Source organism: Bos grunniens, chromosome 28, assembly GCF_055505025.1.
Source record: "Bos grunniens cultivar Pamir isolate PY7600 chromosome 28, Bosgru_T2T1.0, whole genome shotgun sequence".
NCBI lineage: Eukaryota > Metazoa > Chordata > Mammalia > Artiodactyla > Bovidae > Bos > Bos grunniens.
In genome coordinates, this window is record NC_141192.1 from 19732012 (window position 1) to 19756955 (window position 24944).

The 24944-nt window shown below is 49.2% G+C and overlaps 1 protein-coding gene across 1 annotated transcript; it reads left to right on the top strand.

The window, feature by feature from the left end:
• Positions 1–1653: 1653 nt before the first annotated feature.
• On the top strand, positions 1654–24726 carry NPFFR1 (neuropeptide FF receptor 1). Its single transcript, XM_086381216.1, is given in 6 exon segments — positions 1654–1880; positions 2009–2087; positions 2089–2128; positions 16537–16851; positions 19625–19724; positions 21839–24726. Coding segments are annotated over 6 exon segments (1641 nt in total). The 3' UTR covers positions 22719–24726.
• The last annotated feature ends 218 nt before the right edge of the window (positions 24727–24944 follow it).

Genomic DNA, 24944 nt, shown 5'->3' on the forward strand with positions numbered 1-24944 from the left:
AAACTCCAGTACTTTGGGCACCTCATGCGAAGAGTTGACTCATTGGAAAAGACTCTGATGCTGGGAGGGATTGGGGGCAGGAGGAGAAGGGGACGACAGAGGATGAGATGGCTGGATGGCATCGATGACTCAATGGACGTGAGTCTCAGTGAACTCCAGGAGTTGGTGATGGACAGGGAGACCTGGCGTGCTGCGATTCATGGGGTCGCAAAGAGTTGGACACGACTGAGCGACTGATCTGATCTGATCTGATGCTAGGCAGTGTTTTAAGTGCTTTGCTATATATTAGGCTCAGCGGTTAAGAATCTGCCTGCAATGCAGAAAACTGCCTGCGGTGCAGGAGATGTGGGTTCCATCCCTGGGGCAGGAAGATCCTGCGGAGAAGGAAATGCAACCCACTGCAGTATACTTGCCTGGGAAATCCCACGGACAGAGGGGCCTGGTGGGGTCACAAGAGTTGGACATGACTTAGCACCACCAGGTACTATTATCATCCCTATTTTGTAAATGGAGGGAAACTGAGGCCCAATGAGGTTATATAACTTTTCCAAAGTCACACATAAAATAAATGGCAGGGCTGGAGTATGCAGAGTTTATAGCCAATTCCTGAACTCTGCATTGCTCAAAAGGGCCCGATAAGACCTGTCCCAGTCCTGGGTCCTGACTGTCAGGGAAACTTTGAGCACTTCCTCAGTAAGGTGGACTCAAGATAGTCATGATATAAACAACTTATACTGATCTCTTGTGTCAAGTGCTATTCCAAGAGCTTTACATAGAGGAACTTCTTTCATCTTCACAACTCTAGGAGATAGGCTATCATCCCCATTTACAGATGAAACTGAGGCAAGTCACAGGAAGCCAAAAGTCCAAAGAAACTCAGATGTTTCCCCTGCAGAAGGGCAGACCTGAGGGGGCGCCCTCCCTCCTGCAGGCTCTCTGAAGGGCTTTCCTGGGGAAGACAGAACGAATGGAAGACAGAAATACTCACTGCTGGCCATTAGGATTAAGACATTTGCCCAGTCAGGGTTATACTCAGTGTCCTCTAAGGCCCCTCCAGTCACGAGACTCCACCAGCCATTTGGGTCAGAGAATGGGCTAGAGGGATAAGGGAGGCTAGGAAGTGGCCTGGTGGGAATCATTTCCCTAGAGTCCCTCCAGGATAAGCCCCAGAGCTCCCCACTAAAGAGAAGAAAGGGCCATTCACTCTCTTCCATCTGCCTGGAACCTGGGATCTTCATTCAAATGACAAGTCTATGGTGGTGCCTGACCAGGGCTGGAATGGTGGGAGGGAAGTGGCCTCCCATCCAGCCCAAGGGACCACTTACTGGGCATCTACTACATGCTGGGCAGAAACTTTGACATCATCTCATTTACTTCCCTCAAAACAGTTTCACAAAAGCAGAAACTGAGGTTCAGCTGCAGGTAAGACACTAGCCCAGGAGTAGACATGTGGGATTATCTGTCTACCGACAAGCTGTCCCTTGCTCTCCTCGCCTTATGTTGTATGACAGCTGCCTCTCATCCCCTTCTCAGGAGGGCCTCAGGGTCCTGTCCACCAGGGTGCTTGGCTGGGGGTCAGGCTCCTCTACGATGCGGACAAGGAGTAGGGGACAGGCGCTGGGATGGGGGTCGCAGGGAGAGGGACACAGAGTTATGTCGCAGCTGGGGCTGCAGTGGTCAGTGGGTTGTCCTCTACTTTGGAGGGATGCTCCGTCTCTGCGGAGGGAGCCACATCTGGGAAGAGGCCGGGGGCCGGGCGCGCGGGCAAGGGGGCGCTGCGGCGACACAGGTGTGCCGGATGCCATGACGACCGCGCGGCGCGGCGCGAGCCCCGTCCCCCTGGCCCGGGAGCGCGAGTGGCGGGCAGCCGGCGGCGGGCAGTAGAGCCTAGAGCCGGGCGGGCAGCTGCGCGGCTCGGGAGCCTTCCATCCCGGCTGCTGCCCGCGCGGCGAGGGGAGGAAGACCCCGCTCTGGGCTAGGGCCTGCGAGCGCCGGACTGTGAGGCAAGGGCGCGCCGCGCCCTCAACCCAGCACCGGAGACCCCCTGTCCCTTGCCGGTTCGCAGGGACCCGCTGCCTTCCTCCGTCGGGGACCGTCCTGGAGCAGGGCAGAGTGGGCAGGATGGATGGTGAGTGACCCCGGGGCTGAGGCTAGGGGCGAGTGGATGGGTACTGAGGAGCTGTTAGCCAAGAGAGAGGGGAGGGGAGGGGGTGTTCTGATCGCAGAGGGCTGTCCAGAGCCCAACACTGTGACTCTGAGTATGTGTGTGTGTGTGTGACAGTCAGACACACACTGAGAGAGGGAGAAAGACCTAGAGTGCTTTGTAGAGTGTGTGCCTGAATATGTGTGTGTGAGACAGAGAGAGGTTAGGGGAAAGACCCAGAAGCCTCTATGTCCCGAGTGCCTAGCACACTCCCTCCTGCCTGAGAGGGGGCTCCTTTGAAACCAGATGAGGACAGCTTGCCTATTAGCGTTAAAGGAACTGTCATTCCTTCCAGGCGGCAAAGTCGGAGAGATGGAATTCTAGACAAGGTCTCCTCCATGCAATATTTCCCTCCCTGGGAGAAAGGAGAGGGAACTACGGACCTGACCTCCAGAACTTTAAGGCAGGGGTCCCCAACCTCTGGGATCTAATGCCTGGTGACCTGAAGTGGAGCTGATGCAATAATAATAGAAATAAAAGTGCACAATAACTGTAACGCATTTGAATCATCCCCAAACCATCCCACCCTTCCACCCCTCTTACTCCCCTACCCCCCACCCCCGTCCTGGTCTGTGGAAAAATTGTCTTCCATAAAGCTGTTTGCTCCAGCCTTAGCAGGTCGGGGGCCAGACCCCTATCTCAGCTGGTGTAGGCAAAGGAAACCATCTTTCAGCTAAGGAACTGGAGAATCCAGGGCTGGTCCACTGGCTTGCTGGGTGATTTGGGGATTTGCCTAAATCTCTGTGCGAGGTGGTGCTAGTGGTAAAGAATCTGCCTACCAGTGCTGGAGACATAAGAGACGTGAGTTCGGTCCCTGGGTTGGGAAGAGCCCCTGGTGGAGGGCATGGCAACCCACACTAGTATTCTTGCCTGGAAAATCCCATGGACAGAGGAGCCTAGTGGGCTACAGTACATAGGGTCACAAAGAGTCAGACACGACTGAAGCGACTTATCACGCATGCACTTTGTGCAACTGGTTACCTATCTCTTGAATGGAGAAACTTACATTCAGCTGGACTCACAGTGTGGCTGTGAGGGTAAAATAAGACAAGATGTGTTGAATAAAATCATACCGTAAAAGAAGGCTGCTCCAGGAGGTAATAAAACCCGGAAATTCCAAGCCAGTACAATTGCAAACATGGCTGGTAAGAAAGAAAAGGGAGTTTTACAGAACACAGTGTGCAGCTGCACTTGTTGCTTTCCAATGAGCTAGGGTTGAAAAGTGCACACACACAAGATACAATGAGAAATGCAGAACTCAAGATGCGTCTAGAAGATTAGTGGGATCTGGAAGGATAGTGTTAGCAAAGCACGGAAACCTCCGTGAACAGAAGCCAAGGAAAACTGGTAAAGACAGAGCAAAGTGCTTTCAAAGTTTGCATAAGGATAGCGGAGGAACCTGCGTTGGGTTTGGGCTTGTGGCGCATGTAACCTTAACACACAAGGGAGGGCAGCCTAGCAGGCCGCACAGGCAATTTTACTTCAAATGGTGAAATGAGGGACATAAGGGGGAGATTGAAGCCCAAGATAAGTGATTGGATAAGGCATCAAGCCACATATAATCTAAGCTCAGACAAATAACATCCCAGGGACCTGGAGGCATTCTCCGATGTGGGCATTCTCCGATGTAATCTTTGTCTTAGAGGAAATGACAGAGAATGAAGTGTCAGACAACTGAAGATGGGCAAATGTCCTGATTTTCAGAAAGGAAGAAAAGGTAGATAAAAAACAAGCCCTAAACTGCTAAGAAAAATATTGACCTGTATTTAAAATTTCAGAATAAATTATCAAACACTTAGTGAACACTTGTTCAGTCACTAAGTCATGTCCGACTCTTTGTGACCCCATGGACTGCAGCATGCCAGGCTTCCCTGTCCTTCACTATCTCCCGGAGTTTGCTCAAGCTCATGTCCATTGAGTCAGTGATGACATCCAACCATCTTATCCTCTGTCGTCCCCTTCTCTTCCTGCCCTCAATCACTCCCAGCATCAGTCATTTCCAATGAGTCAGTTCTTTGCATCAGGTGGCCAAAATATTGGAACTTCAGCTTCAGCATCAGCCCTTCCAATGAATATCCAGGGTTGATTTCTTTTAGGATTGACTTGTTTGATCTCCTCGCTGTCCAAGGGACTCTCAAGAGCTCTCCAGCACCACAGTTCAAAAGCATCAGTTCTTTGGCGCTCAGCCTTCTTTATGGTCCAACTCTCATATTTGTTACATGACTACTGGAAAAACCATAGCTTTCACTATACAGACCTAAGTTGGCAAAGTCATGTCTCTGGTCTTTAATATGCTGTCTGGTTTTGTCATAGCTTTTCTTCCAAGGAGCAAGTGTCTTTTAATTTCATGGCTGCAGTCACCATCTGCAGTGATTTTGGAGCCCAAGTAAATGAAGTCTGTAACTGTGTCCATTGTTTCCCCATCTATTTGCCATGATGTGATGGGACTGGATGCCATGATCTTCGTTTTTTGAATGTTGAATTTTAAGCCAGCTTTTTCACTCTCCTCTTTCACCTCCATCAAGAGGCTCTTTAGTTCCTCTTTGCTTTCTGCCATAAGGGTGGGGTCATCTGTATATCTGAGTTTATTGATATTTCTCCCAGCAGTCTTGATTCCAGCTTGTGATTCATCCAGCCCAGCATTTTGCTTGATGTACTCTGCATATAAGTTAAACAAGCAGGGTAACAATATACAGCCTTGACATACTTCTTTCCCCATTTGGAACCAGTCCACTGTTCCATGTTCCATGCTAACTGTTGCTTCTCGACCTGCATACAGATTTCTCAGGAGGCAGATAAGGTGGTCTGGTATTCCCATCTCTTTCAGAATTGTCCACAGTTTGTTGTGATCCACATAGTCAAAGGCTTTAGCATAGTCAATGAAGCAGAAGTAGGTGTTTATCTGGAATTCTCTTGCTTTTTTCTATGATCCAACAGATGTTGGCAATTTGATCTCTAGTTCCTCTGCCTTTTCTATAATTCTGCTTGTAAACCTGGAAGTTCTCGGCTCACATACTGTTGAAGGATTTGAAGGATTACCTTGCTAGCATGTGAAATGAGCACAATTATCTGGTAGTTTGAACATTCTTTGGCATTGGCCTTCTTTGGGATTGGAATGAAAACTGATTTTTGTAGTCCTATGGCCATTGCTGAGTTTTCCAAATTTGCTGGTGTATTGAGTGCAACATTTTAATAGCATCATCTTTTAGGATTTGAAATAGCTCAGCTGGAATTCCATCACCTCTACTAGCTTTGTTTGTAGTAATGCTTCCTAAGGCCCACTTGATTTCACACTCCAAGATGTCTCGCTTTAGGTGAATGATCACACCATCACGGTTATCCGGTTCATTAAGATCTTTTTTGTGCAGTTTTTCTGTGTATTCTTGCCACCTCTTCTTAATCTCTTCTGTTTCTGTTAGGTCCTTACTGTTTCTGTCCTTTATTGTGTCCATCTTTGCATAAAACATTCCCTTTGTATCTCTAATTCTCTTGAGATCTCTAGCCTTTCCCATTCTATTGTTTTCTATTTCTTTGCATTGTTCACTTAAGAAGGCTTTCTTATCTCTCCTTGATATTCTTTGCACTCTGTGTTCAGTTGGGTATATCTTTCCCTTTCTCCTTTGCCTTTTGCTTCTCTTCTTTCCTCAGCTGTTTGTAAGGCCTCCTCAGACAACCATTCTGACTTGCTGCATTTGTTTTTCTTGGGGATGGTTTTGGTCACTGTCTCCTGTACATTGTTACAAACCTCCATCCATCGTTCTTCAGGCACTCTGTCTACAAGATCTAATCCTTCAGTCTATTTGTCACTTCCACTGTATAATCATAAAGGATTTGATTTAGGTCATACCTCAATAGCCTAGTGGTTTTCCGTACCTTCTTTAATTTAAGTCTGAATTCTGCAATAAGGAGCTGATGATCTGAGCCACAGTCAGCTCCAGGTCTTGTTTTTGCTGACTTAGAAGACAATAAAGCAATCAGACATCACAGAATTTTTTCAAAGGAGGCATCTTGTACACTTGCAAAGATATGTGCATAAGCATTTTCATCACAGTGCAAAATTAGAAATCATCTAATGTTCCTAAGTTAAGTAAATTAAATGATGAGAGCACTTGCAACAACATGCTATATGAGTTGTGTTTAGGATTTTATTTACTGGTATGAAAATATATTTACTACCTACTGTGAGTAACTTTTTAAAAAGCAGGCTTTAGAACACACATGTAGTATGATCCCCTTTATGCAAAATTAAATAGGCTTATTATTAAATGTATATGTAAAGTACATGCAAAGAGATGGTCACTAGTATCTTTGGGTGCTCCTGCTTCTGAAAGTATACCCTAAGAGAAGGAGCTGGTGCCTGAAAGCAGAGGTCAGGAGACTGAGATGGGAAAAGGAGAAAAGGCAAGAACAGAACTGAGCTTCAAAGAAAGCAAAACAGAGAGCCCTTGGTGTGCTCACCAAGCCCAAGCTGTTGGCTTGATGAGATGCTGGAAATGCAGGGTACAGTCAGTCGACTTGGCCAGCACCTTTGAGATGTGGCTGGGAGCATCACAAAGGCAATGGCCACGGGGGCCTCTCTTGGTGTGAAATTTCAGGGATGTTTATTTCACTCTTTTCTTTTGTAGTGCTCAGAACTGCTTTATAGTAAGCATATTGCTTTTTTTATAAAAACAAAAAAATTTTTTCAAAACCAAAGAAAAAAATGTAGTAATGTAGTAGTCATTAGGGGCCAATATTAGTGCTAAAAACAACTCAGGCTAAACCTCCCACATTTCCTCTTTCACACTGGGTTTCTAAGAGGTAGAAAGATGAATTACGAGATTTCAGCAGGACCCTGCTAAGATCTCTCATGAGAGCCCTCGAAACTGAGCTGTGGCAAAGGGGCTGGAGGACTGATGACAAGACTTTGTATTAACTTTAATGCAGCTTAGAGGGCCCTCAGACTTTGACCTTGACATTGATGTTAAATAATTGAGAGGGAAAACGAAAGGCATGCTCATCACATCTGTGGATAAGAGCCATAACACCCACATAGCAACAGGTTCAAAATTTAAATTAGGGTATCTTAACATTTTGGAACACTGGATCAAACCCAAGAAAATGAAATGTAAAGTAAATTGCAAAGACCTGAATTTAGGTCCAAAAAAATCAATTGCGTACATTTGAAAGAGAGGAGATCTGGCTTGTAATCTTGAGGAAAGTTTCTGGGGAGATAAAAACCAACTGACTGACGGACATGGGCCCAAAACTCCCACTTACTGAAAAGACCCTGAGATGTTCAGAGTTGGGGAAAAAGGCCGGGAGAGGGGGATGACCTTGGAGAGAGGGGCCCATTCTTATTCAAGGAGCAGAACTGGAACAGGTAGGGGACAAGTTACAGTAAGACAACTCAACAACAGGAAGAACTTTCTGGCACTCAGAGTTGGCCTAGAAGCTGTGTCCTTGCCAGGTCGAATTAAGCAAGGGTTACTGACTGGCTGGATACTGACTGGAGGGCAGAAGGAGTTATTCTTGGGTGGCTGGACCAAAAATGGGCCTGGAGGATCTCTGAGGGCCTGCAGACAGACACTGCAGTCTGTCCGTCCTCCTGCAGAGTTGCTGGATCAGCCTGGCAGTAGTCCCTCTCAGGCCTTCCCCATTGGGCCTTGGCTGCGTGGTGTGCTATGCAGTGAGGCACCAGAGGGCATGGTTCCAACCCTGCTCCCAGCCCAGCCCCAGTCTAGTGGCTTCCTCAGAGCCTCTGGCAGCCTCCAGAGCTGCCTGCCCAGCCTGGGAGCTCTGTGGCTGAGGGAGGCCAGAGGCGAGGAGGATGTCTGCTCACACTGCCTGGTGTGGGAGACCTGTGGGGAAGTGGCCCATGCAGGGGAAGGTTGCCAGAGAGAGGAGCAAGCTAGCTGGTTTCCCTCCAGCGCAGGACACAGAAATTTCTTGGAAATCCAGGTGGGTTCTGCTTTCCATGCCCCCAAAAGTGCTGCCAGTGGGGCTGTCAGAGTTGAGAACCACTGCTGTCATGAATATTTTAATCATATTTATCAGAGTTTCCTTATGATTAGAAAGGTTAGATCTCAAGTTAGTGCAAAGGAAAAAGAAATTACTTAAAACACACTGTTACACACTGTTAATGTCTTTTGTTTGTTCTGGGTTTTTTTGGTCATTTGTTCACACACACACACACTTTTATATGGAACACAGTTTATAATGCTTCTACCTACTATTTTGTAACTATTGCCACCTTGGTCAGCATTTCCTCCCACCATTAGCACTTGTTCTATTTCTTAAGTAAATCCCTAAAAGTGGACTGGCTGGCTCTTCAAGTGGGTCTTGGATCAGGGTGCTGGATGGATGTGCCCCGTTTGCAAAGGCTGAGCTGATGTGTGTCCTTCCAACCCCCACAGTGCACAGCCACCCTCTGGTGTCACCAAGCGCTTTTCCTCTCTGCCAGTCTGATTGATGGCATGCTCACCCAGTGTTCTTTTAAAATTGCATTTCTTTGATTACAAATGAATTTTTCGTCTCATGTGTTTATTAGCCATTGTACTGTGCTCTTTTGTGTTCTTCAGAAGGTCAGGCCGTGTTCACCCTGAGGCTCTCAGGAAGTGGGCGATGAATGGTATAGTTCAGTTCAGTCACTCAGTTGTGTCCGGCTCTTTGCGACCCCATGGGCTGCAGCATGCCAGGCTTCCCTGTCCATCACCAACTCCCAGAGCTTACTCAAACTCATGTCCATCGAATCAGTGATGCCATCCAACCATCTCATCTTCTATCAACCCTTTCTCCTCCTGCCTTCAGTCTTTCCCAGCATCATGGTCTTTTCCAATGAGTCAGTTCTTCGCATCAAGTGGCCAAAGTATTGGAGTTTCAGCTTCAGCATCAGTCCTTCCAATGAACATTCAGGACTGATCTCCTTTAGGATGGACTGGTTGGATCTCCTTGCAGTCCAAGGGAATCTCAAGAGTCTTCTCCAACATCACAGTTCAAAAGCATCAATTCTTCCGCCCTCAGCTTTCTTTATAGTCCAACTCTCACATCCATACATGACTACTGGAAAAAACATAGCTTTGACTAGACGGACCTTTGTTGGCAAAGTAATGTCTCTGATTTTTAATATGGTGTCTGCTGCTGCTGCTGCTGCTGCTAAGTTGCTTCAGTCGTGTCCGACTCTGTGCAACCCCACAGATGGCAGCCCACCAGGCTCCTCCATCCCTGGGATTCTTCAGGCAAGAATACTGGAGTGGGTTGCCATTTCCTTCTCCAATGCATGAAAGTGAAAAGTGAGAGTGAAGTCACTCAGTCGTGCCCGACTCTTCTCGACCCCATGGACTGCAGCCTACCAGGCTCCTCCTTCCATGGGACTTTCCAGGCAAGAGCACTGGAGTGGGTTGCCATTGCCTTCTCCAATATGCAGTGTAGGTTGGTCATAATGGTATAGGAGTGAGGAGTGAAGTTGCTCAGTCGTGTCCGACTCTTTGCGACCCCATAGACTGTAGCGTCGGAGAAGGCAATGGCACCCCACTCCAGTACTCTTGCCTGGAAAATCCCATGGGCGGAGGAGCCTGGTAGGCTGCAGTCCATGGGGTCGCTAAGAGTTGGACACAACTGAGCAACTTCACTTTCACTTTCCACTTTCCTGCATTGGAGAAGGAAATGGCAACCCACTCTGGTGTTCTTGCCTGGAGAATCCCAGGGATGGGGGAGCCTGGTGGGCTGCCGTCTATGGGGTCGCACAGAGTCGGACACGACTGAAGCGACTTAGCAGCAGCAGCAGCAGCAGCAGACTGTAGCGTACCAGGCTCCTCTGTCCATGGGATTTTCCAGGCAATAGTACTGGAGTGGATTTCCATTTCCTTCTCCAGGGGATCTTCCCAACCCAGGGCTCGAACTTGGGTCTCCCGCATTGTAGACAGACGCTTCACCGTCTGAGCCACCAGGTAACTAACTGGGTCTCTAATCTAGGGCTGAGCTCTCTGTGGTACCAGGGCAGACCAGTAGGTGGCGCTAACGATACAATCATTAGTGGGAGAACTGTGAACTTGGTTGAGTACCCAGCTGGATTCCGTGCTCTGGCCCTTCATTTTGGTGTTGCCTTCTCTCTCACACATCTTCCAGGCTTTTCAGGGAGGCCCACAACAAGAGTATTATAAAATATTACCCTCGGATCCATTGTGCAGTTTAATACCAGCAGCACAGCTGCTGCTGGGTTAACACATTGAGTGCTGTGTGTCCCGCATTGTGTCAAGTTTTCTTCACATATCTCACTTTTTTCAGTCAGTGTGAGCTTATCTCCGTTTTGGGCTTCCCTTGTGGCTCAGCTGATAAAGAATCCGCCTGCAATGCAGGAGACCTGGGTTTGATGCCTAGGTTGGGAAGATTCCCTGGAGAGGAGAAAGGCTACCTACTCCAGTATTCTGGCGTAGAGAGTTTCATGGACAGTCCATGCAGTAGCAAAGAGTCGGACACGACTGAGCGACTTTCAGTTTCTTTCACTTTCTCTCCATTTAACTAGTGAGGACTCTGGTTTCCAGAGAGGTGACATGACCTACCCGAGGTCACAGCCAGAAATTGTGTGTTTCCACTTTAAAGACAAGAACAGTAACCTCCCACGCAGATGAGGAGATGTCTTAGTTTTGCTGCTGTAACAAAATACCATAGGCTGGGTGGCTTTTATGCCTGTGCGCATGCTCTGTCGCTCTGCTGTGTCCACCTCTTTGCGATCTCATGGACTGTAGCCCTCCAGGCCCCTCTTGTCCATGAAATTTTTCCGGCAAGAATACTGGAGCGGGTTACCATTTCCTACTCCAGGGGATCTCCCCGACTCAGGGATCAAGCCCGTAACCCTTGCAGTCTCCTGCCCTGGCAGGCGGATTCTTTCCCACTGCGCCACCTTGTGGCTGTTCAACAGCAGAAACTGACCTGTTACAGATCCGGAGACTGGCAAGTCCAAGATCGAGGTACAGATCCAGTGTCTGGTGAGGATCCTGTTGTTGGTTTATACACAGCTTCCTGTGTCCTTATGTGGTGGAAGGGACGAGGGAGCTCTCTGAGGTCTTTTAAAAATGAAGGCACTAATCCTATTCAAGAGAGCTTGCCCTTGTGACCTAATTAGAGTTGACCCTTGAACAACACGGGTCTGAACTGCACTGCTTCATTTATACACAGATTTTTTTTCCCAATAGATGCATACTACTGTACTACACGATCTGAGGCTTGTTGAATCCATGCATGGATTCGCAGGACTGACTGTAAATTTATATTCAGGGCTGACTGAGCTGAATTTAAAGTCATATTTGGATTTTTGACCGCACAGGAGTCAGAGCCCTGAACCACCCCATGCATTTTTCAAGGGTCAGCTATGACTCCCAAAGGCCCTACTTCCAAATACCATCACACTGGGTATGAATTTTGAGGAGACACAAATATTCTGTCTATTGCCTGAAGTCAGGAGAAAAGAGGGCTGGGACTTACCAGTCTATGTGCATCCACTACCTCCAGGGTCTTTGGGCTAAGACCTTCAGCTCTGTGGTTCCCAGACTGGAGTGTCCATTGGAATCATGGGGAAGATACATTAAAACAGAGATACCTGGGTTTCTGGTTCCCTAGATCAGGGATGATTCCTGAGAATATGCATTTCTAGCAAGTCCCAGGTGATGCTGATGCTGCTGGTCAGGGACTACACACTGAGAACCAGAGCTTCCTCATCTTCTCTGGCCCCAGACTTTCAGTGGCTTAGAGCTTAATCTCTGAGATCATCAGAATGCCCTGGAGGAAAGGGGAATGGCATAATTGGGTCCAGCGGATGAAATTTTCACAGGCTGTAATGTATCCACAAGGGTACCAGGCAGATCCCCAGAAGGACAAGTCCAGGTGTTAATGAGGTCTCCAGCTTCTGGTATGGGGTCCAGATGGGGTGGGAGGCCTGCCTGCCTGCAACCCATCTCACCACCAGCCAGGGGAATTGCCAGGAATAGGAAGGAGTTTAACTAAATTGAGAATAAATCAGTCTACAGTGCTGGAAACTGTCCTAAGTGTAGAGACTGATGCTCAGGCTCAGCCAAGGGTCCAGGGATGGTCAGGGTTGCTCCCAGACACTTTTCAGGGCCAGCCTTTGGGATATGAGCTCACTAAGCAGTCCCTTGAAACCAAGTGAAAGGCAGTGGGGCAAACACACAGGCTAGAATTTAGTTGGGCAGGTTTTGACAGTTTCCTCTACTCATCCACACCCACAGATTTCCCCAAGTTATTCAGGTCGATTTTGAGGCTCAGCAAGAGTGAGCTAACTAAGGAGGCTTCTAACAGACTGTGGTGGGGGTTCTTTCCAGAGGACCCTGGAAAAGGCCTCTCAACACTAGCAATGCCAGCCTTGAGCAGGACCCTGTCACCCGACATCAGGATCTGCCTTTCCTTCCTTTTTCTCTTCATACACGTATTTATCCTCTTAACAACCATTTAGTAAACCATTTATTAACACAATGATCAGGCCCTGCTGAGATGCTGAGGATATCTCCCCATCAATGAGAAAGAAAAGATCCTTCCTCTCCAGAAGATGATTTTCAAAGTTGGAGGAAAAAAAAAAAATCCAATAAACCTGGGAGCAAAGAAAATATTCACAAATGGAAGAAAATAAGCAAGATGCCATGAGAGATAATAGTGGGCACCTAAATTAAATAATCAGGTCATGCTTCTTCAAGAAGACAGTATTTAAGCTGAACGCTAAAGGAGGGGGAAAGGCAGAGGGACTAGGAAGAGATTAAAGTGTTGAGATTGGAAAGAGCAAGAGTGCGTTGGAGGCATCAAGAGGGGACCAGAGCACAAAGGACAAAGGGGAGGGTAGCAGGGGGATGAGGCCAGATGGATGGCAACAGGGATCAGACGGTGCAGTAAGGAGTTTGGGTTGTATATGAGATGCAATGAGGAGTCTAGGCAACAGTTAGTGGCTCCTGCTGAAAACATTGGTGAAAGCTAATGGGAAACTTGATAGAGGAGGGATCAAGCTGACATCACTTAAGCCCACTGTTCAACCTTAGCATTAAGAAAGAGACCACCAAGGAGTTCCCTGGTGACCTAGTGGTTAAGATTCCAGGTTTTCACCACTGCAGCCCAGGATTCTGCAAGCTGCAGCCAAAAAAAAAAAAAAGAGAGAGAGAGAGAAAGAGAGAGTCCACCAGACATAATCAGATCAAGCCTCTAGATCTAACTGTTATTTACAGGAAATACAGCAGACAGAGAGCAGAATGTGTAAAATGACATCAAGAGGGGGCAATCAGCAAAATCCAGTCTGTGAGAAATTCTACAGACATTTATATGATCCCAAGAGAGACCTGCAGAAGGGCCACTCAGATGACTAAACCACAGTGCCATGTCACTAGATTTTGGGGTGGTTTGCCACATAATAATACATAATAGAAATGGAAATCTCATTTGGATCCTCACTCAGACAAACCAGTTATTTAAAAAATTCTGTAAATCCTTCAGTAAAAAATAAATTAGTTAAAATATCTAACAATGAGGGAATTTTGAATGCTGGATAATTGATAATATTGTGACACAATGGTTAATTTTGACACTGGGTTATGGATTTTTTGAGTCCTACATTTTAGAAACACAATCTGAAATATTTATGAACGAAAGAGAAGTGATTGTGCTTCAAAATCATCCAGGGAGAGGTGTGGGTATGGATGAAGCAAGATTGGCCTTGAGATGGTAATTGTTGAAGGTGAATAATGTACGCTTGGAGGTTCTTCATACCCTTCTCTCGTCATGGTTCATTAAACTATATACTCTTATATACATTCACCCTTACATTCTCTCTTGTACATGTTTGTCATATTAAAATAAAGATGTTTGGGTACAATCGGATGCCCCTGGAGGGCCTAAGCAGAGTAGTATCATTTCCTTCTCTCACTGTGCACCCAACACTTCCAGCGTCTCCTCCTCCTCCACTGGCACACCCTTCTCCTCTGACCCGAGTGCCCCCCTGCACCTGCTGGTCCCTGTGGCCCCACTGTGCCAGCTTATTATCCTGTGCTTCCCCCAGGGTCTTTCTAGTCTCTGGTCCCAAGGCTCCTGTGGGCCTCCAGGCCAGTGGCTGAGCTCTATATGCAATAGAAACTCCCCAGTGACTCCTCATCTCCTGAACAGGCCCCATTCAGTCCCAGAGGAAAGCAGGAGGAGAGTTTACAAGACAATATCATGAGTCACCACAACTAATGACTTCCCAGAAGATTTGTGGTTGGACACTCAGCCACTCCTTCCAAAGGTGCCTGGAGAAACACACACTGAAGCCTGAGGCACATTAGAGACACAGAACCATGGCAACTCAGCTGCAGAGATTAGTGTTCTCTTGAGCAAGTCTGGGAACCCCTCTGGTCACAGTCCTGCCATTTCAAATGGGGTTAATACCTAACCTATTTACCTCATGAGATAGCAGGAAGGATTGGATCAAATAACAGATATGGAAAAGTGAAAATGTTAGTTGCTCAGTCATGTCCAACTCTTGGCAACCCCTATATCCTGCCAGGCTCCTCTGTCTATGGGATTCTCCCGGCAAGAATATTGGAGTGGGTTGCCTTGCCCTTCTTCAGGGGAGCTTCCCAACACAGGGATTGAACCTGAGTCTCCTACACTGCAGGCAGATTCTTTACCATCTGAGCCACCAGGGAAGCCCAGTAGATATGGAAACTCTTGGCTAAAAGCTGTGCAAATGAAGCAGCTGATACCACAATGGGAGAAGGTGAAGGATGGGTGGTGGCCTTGGCTTTGGATGGTCTGAAGAATTGAATGTGTGCCTTTGATCCTCAGCCCTGGTTCAGAGGCCCCTTTTAGTCTTCCTCTCTCTGCTGCCTTCTGGTCTTCCACAACTAAAGTCTGTGGCGATGATGAGGAGGGATGCCAAAGATATTGAGGGTGTAATCGGAGAAGGCAATGGCACCCCACTCCAGTACTCTTGGCTGGAGAATCCCATGGACAGAGGAGCCTGGTAGGCTGCAGTCCATGGGGTCGCTAGGAGTCAGACATGACTGAGCGACTTCACTTTCACTTTTCACTTTCATGCATTGGAGAAGGAAATGACACCCACTCCAGTGTTCTTGCCTGGAGAATCCCAGGGACGGGGGAGCCTGGTGGGCTGCCGTCCACTGGGTTGCACAGAGTCGGACACGACTGAAGCGACTTAGCAGCAGCAATAGGATCCCAGAAGAAAACAGGTGGTGCACTCAGGAAGGGTTTAACTGAAGAGAGTTTGGTAGAGAGACTTGACAGCGGGGAGAGGAGGGCAAGAGAATCAGCATGGGATGGTGATGCACACAGGGACGGCCAACCACAGGAAGCTGTTGCTGCAGAGGGGGAACCTTGTCATTGCAGCCCTGCAGGAACTGGCGCCGTGGAAGAGGAGTTACCCAGCCGGAGCTGCACCCATAAAGACAGCCCCATGGGCAGACCTGGTCCAGGCAGGGAGGGAATCAAGAGATGAATACCCTGACCTCTCTCTCCTCCACTCCTTCAATCTCCTTCAGTGCCTCCCATTGGCTGAAACCCAGTTAAAAAACCAGAAGGCAGGGAATAGAATCTAAAAAAGAGTGGAGATATATATATATATATATATATGAAAGTGAAGTAGCTCAGTTGTGTCTGACTCTTTGCAAGCCCGTTGACTGTAGCTGTAGCCTACCAGGCTCCTCCCTCCATGGGATTCTCCAGGCAAGAATACTGGAGTGGGTTGCCATTTCCTTGTCCAGGGTATCTTCCTGACCCAGGGATCGAACCCAGGTCTCCCACATTGCAGGCAGACGCTTTAACCTCTGAGCCACCAGGGAAGCCTATATGTATGTATGTGTATATATATATATATATATACACATACATACATACATGTATAACTGACTCACTTTTGCTGTACAGCAGAAACAACACTATGAATGAACTGTACTCCAACTAAAAAAAAAAAAAAAAAGACCCAGAGAGCAAGGGAACCTGGCTGACATAGGTTCCTGAGAGGTCAGCCTCTGGGGCAGAGAGCAGGGCTGAGAAGTATGGGGCCTGGATGTGGCACAGTGGGACTGTGTGCAATTGGAGAGTGACCAACATTGGGAAATGAAATGACAGGTGGACAAGCGGGTTGGGAGGTGTGAGATCATGGTCTGAGTGGGTGTGAGATCAGGGTCTGAATGGCTGTGAGTTGCAAGTCTTGGATCGGTGAATCCAGCTGCAATTGGAGTTGAGCTCATGTCCAGGTGCTGGGCATGGTCCGGGTCTGGAGCACAGAAGGATCTCCCAGTGGTGAGAAGTCAGTCATCTCTTCTTCACCTAAGATCCTGACCTGTGTGCTCCTTTGCGCTTAGGGGAGCCTGCCCAGCCTTCCAACAGCAGCTGGCCCCCAAGCGAGAATGGAAGTGATGCTCAGGCCACCCCGGCTGCAAACCTCACCTTCTCCTCCTACTACCAGCACTCCTCCCCGGTGGCTGCCATGTTCATTGTGGCCTATGTACTCATCTTCCTCCTCTGCATGGTGGGCAATACGCTGGTCTGCTTCATCGTGCTCAAGAACCGGCACATGCGCACTGTCACCAACATGTTTATCCTCAACCTGGCCATCAGCGACCTGCTGGTGGGCATCTTCTGCATGCCCACCACCCTTGTGGACAACCTCATCACTGGTGAGTAGGGGCAATAGAGGCAGCTTCCCCCTGAAATCGTGGCTGGCCTGGTCTCCTGACCAAGGTGCCATTGTCTCAAACTCCCCAGTCTTATGGCTGAGGGATTAGACTAGAAATAACAGATACAATGAATTAACCATTTGCTTTGTTCCAGGCTTTGTGTGACTTATTCTTCCTGCATTATTTTAACTAATCCTCACAACAATCCGATGAAGAATGCATTATTGTTATCCCCAATTGATGGATGAGGAAACTGAGGCTCTGAGTGATTAAGTGGTGGTTCTGTAGTTTACACAACTAAGTGTCAAGTCCCACATTCTCACATCTGTATTTCTAACCACTGCACCGTTCAGTCCTACTCTCCAGGGGAGGTCCCATCTAGTTCTGGGCAGAACTAGAACCAGCAGGAAGAAGTGCTAAGACGGCAGGTTTCCTCTGAATAGGGACCTAAAAACTAATTTGAGATGTTCTCCACCAGAAAAAGGGTTCCTGCCTACAGGTCTTGTGCTCCCTGTCACTGGGAGTGTCTAAGTAGGGACTGGCTGGCTGTTTAGCAGGGATCTGGTAGAGGGATTCAAGCAGAACTAGGCCCCTTGACTTCTAAATTCCCGCCCAGCATCTAAAAATGTCAGAAGGATCCCACTATCATCTACCTTCTCCCAGGATTCACTTTTCTTGTTTCAGAGTACAGTGCCATGGATTCTAGGTGGGAAGGACTAGTTTCCAGAGCTGGGGAGACCCCTAGAGGTCTGTGCCTGCAGCTTCTGCACTCAGAGCTCCCAGAAACTTAGGATTCAGAGTCTGGGCAGCCCCGTTTGGAGTGACTTTGGTGTCTCTGTGGAATAGTTGGTTAGCACGTTGGACTGTTAACTGAAAGGCTAGCGGTTCGAGCCCACACAAGGATGCTCCCCCTTATGCCAGCCATTTGGGCTTCCCAGGTGGCTCAGCAATAAAGCATCTGCCTGGAATGTAGGAGATACAGGAGATGCAGATTCTATCCCTGGGGTTGGGAAGCTCCCCTGGAGGAGGAAATGACAACCCAGTCCAGTATTATTGCCTGAGAATCCCATGGACAGTGGAGCCTGGCAGGCTACAGTCCATGGGATCACAAACAGTCGGACATGACTGAGCACACACTACCACACACCACAGCTGATGTGAGGTTGGGGGACTCACAAACCCAGAAAGTGAAGCCAGGGCTGTCACTTTCCCCGTGGCTGTCCTCTGGCTAAGCCTGGTGGGATCTTTAATCACAGCTGAATCGCAGGTTCTTTCAGGGATGCTGAACAGAGGCCATGCATCCTTCTTCCCAAAACACACACAAACATATGCGTGCACACACACCTGCACATGTGCATACACAGATGTGCACACACGCATGCTCACTCACCAGTTAACAATAGTGCGATGAGGTCACTAGCTGGTTACAGTAGTGTCTGCCAGTCCTTTTTTATCTGTATAAACCATTGTTTATTCAACAACTTCTTAATGTGGGCATTTAGAGTTTCTCTGATATTTTGCAGTTACAACAGTACTACAATGAATAACCCTGTGCATATGTATTTTGTGTCATCAGAGGTGTAGATTCAGAGTAGAGTGAGACTGTTAGATCAAAAGACAAGTGCATAAGTTAGGCATTGCTTAGTTCCCCTCCAGAAGGACTGTAATGCTTTGCATTCCCACCAGTGATGTCTGAGAGCTCCTATTTCTCCACAGCAAGTATCATTTGCGTTTTTCTAATTTTGAATGAGGTTTGAACATTTTTTCATGTTTTTCCACCTGCTCTCTACAGCGATATTGACTTTCCATGACATTTAAACTCCCTGGCACCCAGATCAAACTCTCAGCACTGATCCATAGTGATTTAGAGACAAAGAGATTGTAAATTAATCTCCCCCTTCATTTTCACATCTGTAAAAAGGAGACAGTAATGGGGCTGGGGTGAGGACTGAGCGGGCCAGCGCTTGGTACCTTGTAAGGGTGCAGACAGAAAATCAACACAGCAGAGGCTGTTGGTGAAAGAAGACCCCAGTCTTGGGAGATGACTCCTGTCCACAGGTACAACAGACAAGAACAAGCTGCCCCTCCCCATCCCAGGCCTAGAGGGCTGGAAACACCAGGTAGTTACCAACACAGGGCCGCAGGCAGCCAAGAGGTGAACCTGGCTACCAGTCCTGAAAGCAGGTGGGACCCAGGTCTCATGAGAAAGCAGAAGCTCAGGGGTCAGAGTGAGGACCTCAGGTAGGATGGGCTGGAGCTGCTTATACCTCCCCCACTTGTGAGTCAGGATGGATCTGTCCTAGTGGGTCTCCACTTCAGCTGCCACTTAAATCTCCTGGGTCAATTTGGAAAATATGGTGGTCTGAGTCCCACCCTTAGAGATTCTGTTTGTGATTAGTCTGGCATGGTCCTGGGCACTGATCCTTTTCCAAGCTCTCAGTTGATTCTAGTGAGCAGCCAGGTTTGAGAACTACTGGCCTCAAACTTGGAGCTGGTCTATGGGAGCAGAAATCCAGGCAGGGCTGGATGAATCTAAAGTTCATGGAGAAAAATTGCTGGTCAGTATAAAGGCTGTCTCTAGTAGGACTGTCCACGGAGGTACCGGCCGGTCAGCTCCTCACTCCTGGAAGTGTGTGAGCAGAGGTGGAATGACAACCTAGCTTGACTGGAGGGAAGATACAAGCCACAGAGGGGACTGGCCCAGGTGGCTGGAGGTCTCTGGCTCTTTGTGGATGAGGCGTCTCTCACTTTGTAGTGGCCTCTGTCTTTGCAGGCTGGCCCTTTGACAACGCCACGTGCAAGATGAGCGGCTTGGTGCAGGGCATGTCAGTGTCTGCTTCCGTTTTCACGCTGGTGGCCATTGCTGTGGAAAGGTGAGAGGGTTCCTGGCTGGGTTACCCTGGGCTGACTGGGGCACAGCGTGAGGACTAGCTGCTGTTTCCACTGCTGGGCCTGCTAGAAGGCCAGGACTGCTCTGCGATCTGTGGTCCTGAGCCACAGAGGGAAGGGTGGTGGGGCTGCCTGCCCTCTAGAACTGGGGGACTGCAGAGGATACTGCCACCTCTTTCTGGAAGACCTTGAGGCAGCTTCTGAGGAGGTTTAAAAGGTATTCTTGGGCCCTAAGAGGAGCTTGGGGACAGTCCTTGTCTCCTGGGGGGCAGACCTCCTAGCTGGTCCCTGACTCCCCAACTCCACCATCTTCTGCTGCTTCTGGTCTTTCAGCCTCAGATTCCATCAGAGTCTCTGATAAGCGTGGTTCTGCTAAATAGAATGGAGCCAGGGACCAAGCAGCTTGCAATACAACTGACCCAGTTGCAAGAGGGTCCTCCTCCCTCTCCGAGAGCCCTTTCAATAAGGGTGCTTATCCCAGAGCAAGGGAGGCAGGCAGGTAAGTTGGAGGGCTACCTAGCTGGATGACCTTGGGTAGGTCATTTAACTACGCTGAGCCTCTGTCTTATCACCTGTCAAATAGTCCTCCACACCCTACTGGCTGGCTGGGAGGCTTCAGTGAACTTCTGTTTGTAAAGCTGATACATACTACCTGGTACAGAGACCATATGTCAGCAGTTAATAGCATTCTATTTCATCTTTACACCCACACCCTCCTCCTTGTCGTCTTCTAAACTCAGGCACTACTAGCTCCACTCTTCCTAGAATCTAGTGTCCTCATCGTCCTTCCACTTCTGCCCTCATCAAATCCAGTCTTTTGTGACCCCGTGAAGAAGGCAGCTGGGGAGATAGAACTGGGTCCCCATCTGCAAGGCTGCTAATTAGCTGGGTAACTGGGGGACGTCCTCCTTCATTGGTCTTCATTTTGTTGTCATTGTTAACGTTGACAATGTCTCCCAGTGGTGTTTGGGTATTCTTCAAGTTCCTATCTCCTCCGGGAACTCTTCCTGGTCTGTCCTAGGATCCTTCTCCATTTATTAAGTGCTATTGCACTTAGAGCCAGTACTGTGTGCTTTAAGAATTATTTGTTTTCTGGCAGTTCCTTATTTGATGTTATGAAACCAGGAGGTCAAAGTTAGGTAGGTTGAGAAAGTAAGGCTTGAGACAAGCTGTGGGAAAAGTGGAAAGTGCTGTCAGGTGAGGAAAAGGATAGGAGGGAGGAGAGCAGGACAGTTTGGTGAAGGGGAAAGAGCAGATGGATGGGAGACAGCTCTAGGCCTGTGTTCTAGCGCAGGTTTAGCCCTTAAATTGCCCCATGACTTTCCTAAACTAGATGGGCGTCTTTGACCAGGAGAACTGGGCCTAGGTATTTTTAAAAACGCTTCGGGAGATTCTAATGCACAGTGAGGGTTTACAGCTGCCGGTTTATATGGCATAGTGGAGCCAGACAAATCTGTATTCAAGCTTGGTCCTTGGTACTAGCTAGCTGTGTGACCCTGAGCCAGTTACTTAACACCTCTGAATCGCATATGTAAAGTAAGGGTGTAATAATAATCACAGCTGAGACATCCTAAGGAGGAAATGGTGCAGAACTGTCTTGATACTATGGAGGCACTGTTGGAAGGATGCTGGCTAAGATGATATAGGGAGAACCTGTCACATAGACTCCACACCTGAACTCCCAAGGTTTTCTGGAGAAGCCATAAACAGCTAAAATTTGTTTTCTTTGATACACCTACCCAATCGGCCTACTCAGGGACAGAATCTGCCAGCTAAGTCACTGCTAGCTGCCAGCTATTCAGTTTATCCTCCAAAATGCACTAACAGGATTCAGTTCTTGTGAAACCCGCCCTTTTGTCTTGTTCCATGGCCACCCAACCTTGGAGTTGATTGCCCTACAGGTGAGAAACCAATTTGCTTGTCAACGAACATAATTAACACCCGAGCCTTCTTTGACACCACCTAAGGTGCAATGGTGGAGGTGAACTGCCCCAACCCCGCCAGCCCCCAGCCCTCTGCCCTCCAGGGGTTGGCGCTCATCCCTGGGACCCTTGGGACCCTCCCAGACCCCCTGCTTTTCTTTCCTCCGTCGCCGCAGGTTCCGCTGCATCGTGCACCCCTTCCGCGAGAAGCTGACCCTGCGGAAGGCGCTGGTCACCATCGCGGTTATCTGGGCGCTGGCCCTGCTCATCATGTGCCCCTCGGCCATCACGCTGACCGTCACGCGCGAGGAGCATCACTTCATGGTGGACGCCCGCAACCGCTCCTACCCGCTCTACTCGTGCTGGGAGGCCTGGCCCGAGAAGGGCATGCGCAAGGTCTACACGGCCGTGCTCTTCTCGCATATCTACCTGGCGCCGCTGGCGCTGATCGTGGTCATGTACGCGCGCATCGCCCGCAAGCTGTGCCAGGCCCCGGGGCCCGCGTGCGCCGGCGGCGAGGAGGCGGCGGGGGAGGGCGGGCGAGGCGCGCGGCGCAGGGCGCGAGTGGTGCACATGCTGGTTATGGTGGCGCTGTTCTTCACGCTGTCCTGGCTGCCGCTCTGGGCGCTGCTGCTCCTCATCGACTACGGGCAGCTAAGCGAGCCGCAGCTACACCTGGTTACCGCCTACGCCTTCCCCTTCGCCCACTGGCTGGCCTTCTTCAACAGCAGCGCCAACCCCATCATCTACGGCTACTTCAACGAGAACTTCCGCCGAGGCTTCCAGGCCGCCTTCCGCGCCCAGCTCTGCGCGCCGCCGTGGGGGAGCCACCGGGAGGCCTACTCCCAGCGGGCCAGCCGGCTCCTGCGCACGCGGGTGTTCGTGGAGGTGCAGCCCAGCGACTCAGGCCTGCCCTCCGAGTCGGGCCCGAGCAGCGGGGCCCCCAGGCCCGGTCGACTCCCGCTGCGCAATGGCCGCGTGGCCCACCATAGCTTGGCCGCCGAGGGTCCCGGCTGCTCCCATCTGCCCCTCACCATCCCAGCCTGGGACATTTGAGGGGGATGCGGAGCGCAGGCCTCTGAACCCGAGGGCCACGACCACACATGTGACACCCAGGCATGACAGTGTCTGGTGTGGTGTTAGGAGAGGCTGCCATATGTCTCCCTCTCAAACACAAGACAGTGGGCAATTGTTCGTGGAATCTTCTCTGTCACCTTCCCCCTCAGATAGAGGCAGAGGAGGGGAAAGAGAGAGGCGCTGTTTCCCTGAAACCCTCTGCAGCAGAAGCCACAGGCATCATTAGATATCATCTCACTGAATTCTCACACTTTGGGGATAGTGTTTCTTATCCCCCTTCTGGGGCTTCCCTGGTGGCTCACTGGTAAAGAATCTGCTTGCCAAGTAGGAGATGCCAGTTGAATCCCTGGGTTGGGAATATCCCTGGAGAAGGAAATGGCAACCCACTCCAGTATTCTTGCCTGAGAAATCCCACGGACAGAGGGGCCTGGCAGGCCACAGTCCATGGGGTCGCAAAAGAGTTGGACACAACTTAGCGACTAAACAATAACATACCCCCTCTACGGTTGCAAAACTGAGGCTGGAAGAGGAGATGAGACTAGTCTGTCTCTCAACTAGAGCCTGCATGACTCCAGTGCCTGCCTGTCTGGTTTTGACCATCTCCAGCTGCCTCCAGAAGGGCCCCTTGGGCGGAGCACAGTGAAAAATGTGAACCCTAATTAATCATTTGGGAAGAAATGAAAAGCAAAGCTGGCCTGTCCATCTGATGCTTGGTGTCCATGTCCTGGAGTCTCCTATGTATGACTGAAGCCACTCCCCTGATCCCTTCCCAAGAGAACACAGTGTGTTCTGTGTAGGTCTGTCTTGTTTTTTTCAAGAAGTGTCCAGGGCCATTCTCTTCTCCCCAAAGTACCATTAACAGGACGTCACGCCTGAGCATGAGCTCTATAAAGAAAGCTGAGCACCGAAGTATTGATGCTTTTGAACTGTGGTGTTGGAGAAGACTCTTGAGAGTCCCTTGGACTGCAAGGAGATCAAACCAGTCAATCCTAAAGGAAATCAGTCCTGAATATTAATTGAAAGGACTGATGCTGAAGCTGAAACTACAATATTTTGGCCACCTGATGCAAAGAACTGACTCATTGGAAAAGACCCTGATGCTGGGAAAGATTGAGGACAGGAGGAGAAGGGGACAACAGAGGATGAGTTGGTTGGATGGCATCACCAACTTGATGGACGTGAGTGAGCAAGCTCCGGGAGTTGGTGATGGACAGGGAGGTCTTGTGCTGCAGTCCATTGGGTCGCAAAGAGTTGGACTCGACTGAGCGACTGAACTGAGCTGAACTGATGCCTGAGCAATTGCAGAACAATCCCTGGGGAGCCTGTGTCAATTGCAGAGAGTCTGGGTCTGAGCCCAGAGAAGGGGGTGTCTGCCCTCCCTCCTCTCTCATAGGACCCACCACCATCACCCAGACCCAGATCAGAGCTCACAATGTGACAGGCAGCTGCAGGGTCACAAGAAGCATCAGTTTATTTATTCACAGACAGGAGGAAAGGAGGGCAGAGCACCCGCTTTCAGCCTTCCAAAATACATCTGCTCACTAGAGCTACAAGTACACAGCATTCCCAAGGCCCTTTCCCTGCTCCCTCCAGGGGATTGTGGGGGCGAAGTTGGCCAACCAAAGCTACGGTGTCCCCTGAGGCCTCTGGGATGACAAGCACTAAACCTCTCCATAGCATGGATAACTCATGTGCCCTAAAAAAGGATGGGATCCACCCCTTGTTTGCTCTGGCTCTCACCCAGCATGCCTGCATCACCTTGAGGAGAGAGGCTTCTCTCCAGGAGGTGGGAGGAATTGGGATTACCCTGTGATCCTTGCATGGCCCCAGTCATCTGTAGTTAACTGGATACTTCCTCCTTATCTCTATAGAACACACACTGTTGCCAGAATTTTAGTGAATAAAAAAGAAACATTTCCAGGGCAGAGAATGTGACTCTGAGGCTCCACTAGTTTTCTTAATTGACACACGATGACTTAACCCTGTTGACTCCACTCTAAGTACTAACTAGATGTAGGGGCAGAAGAAAACTTCTAAGCCATTGTACAGTATTTTCTACAAGCATGTCCCCAGACACGTTTGACCCATGCAAATGGGCTGAAGGAGATTCTGCCATTCTCGAAGTAACTGAGGCTCAAAAGGACCAAGAGGGGCCCACGGTGGGGGTGGGGGGCAGGGTTTGAGTTAGAATTGTCTTCTGATGGC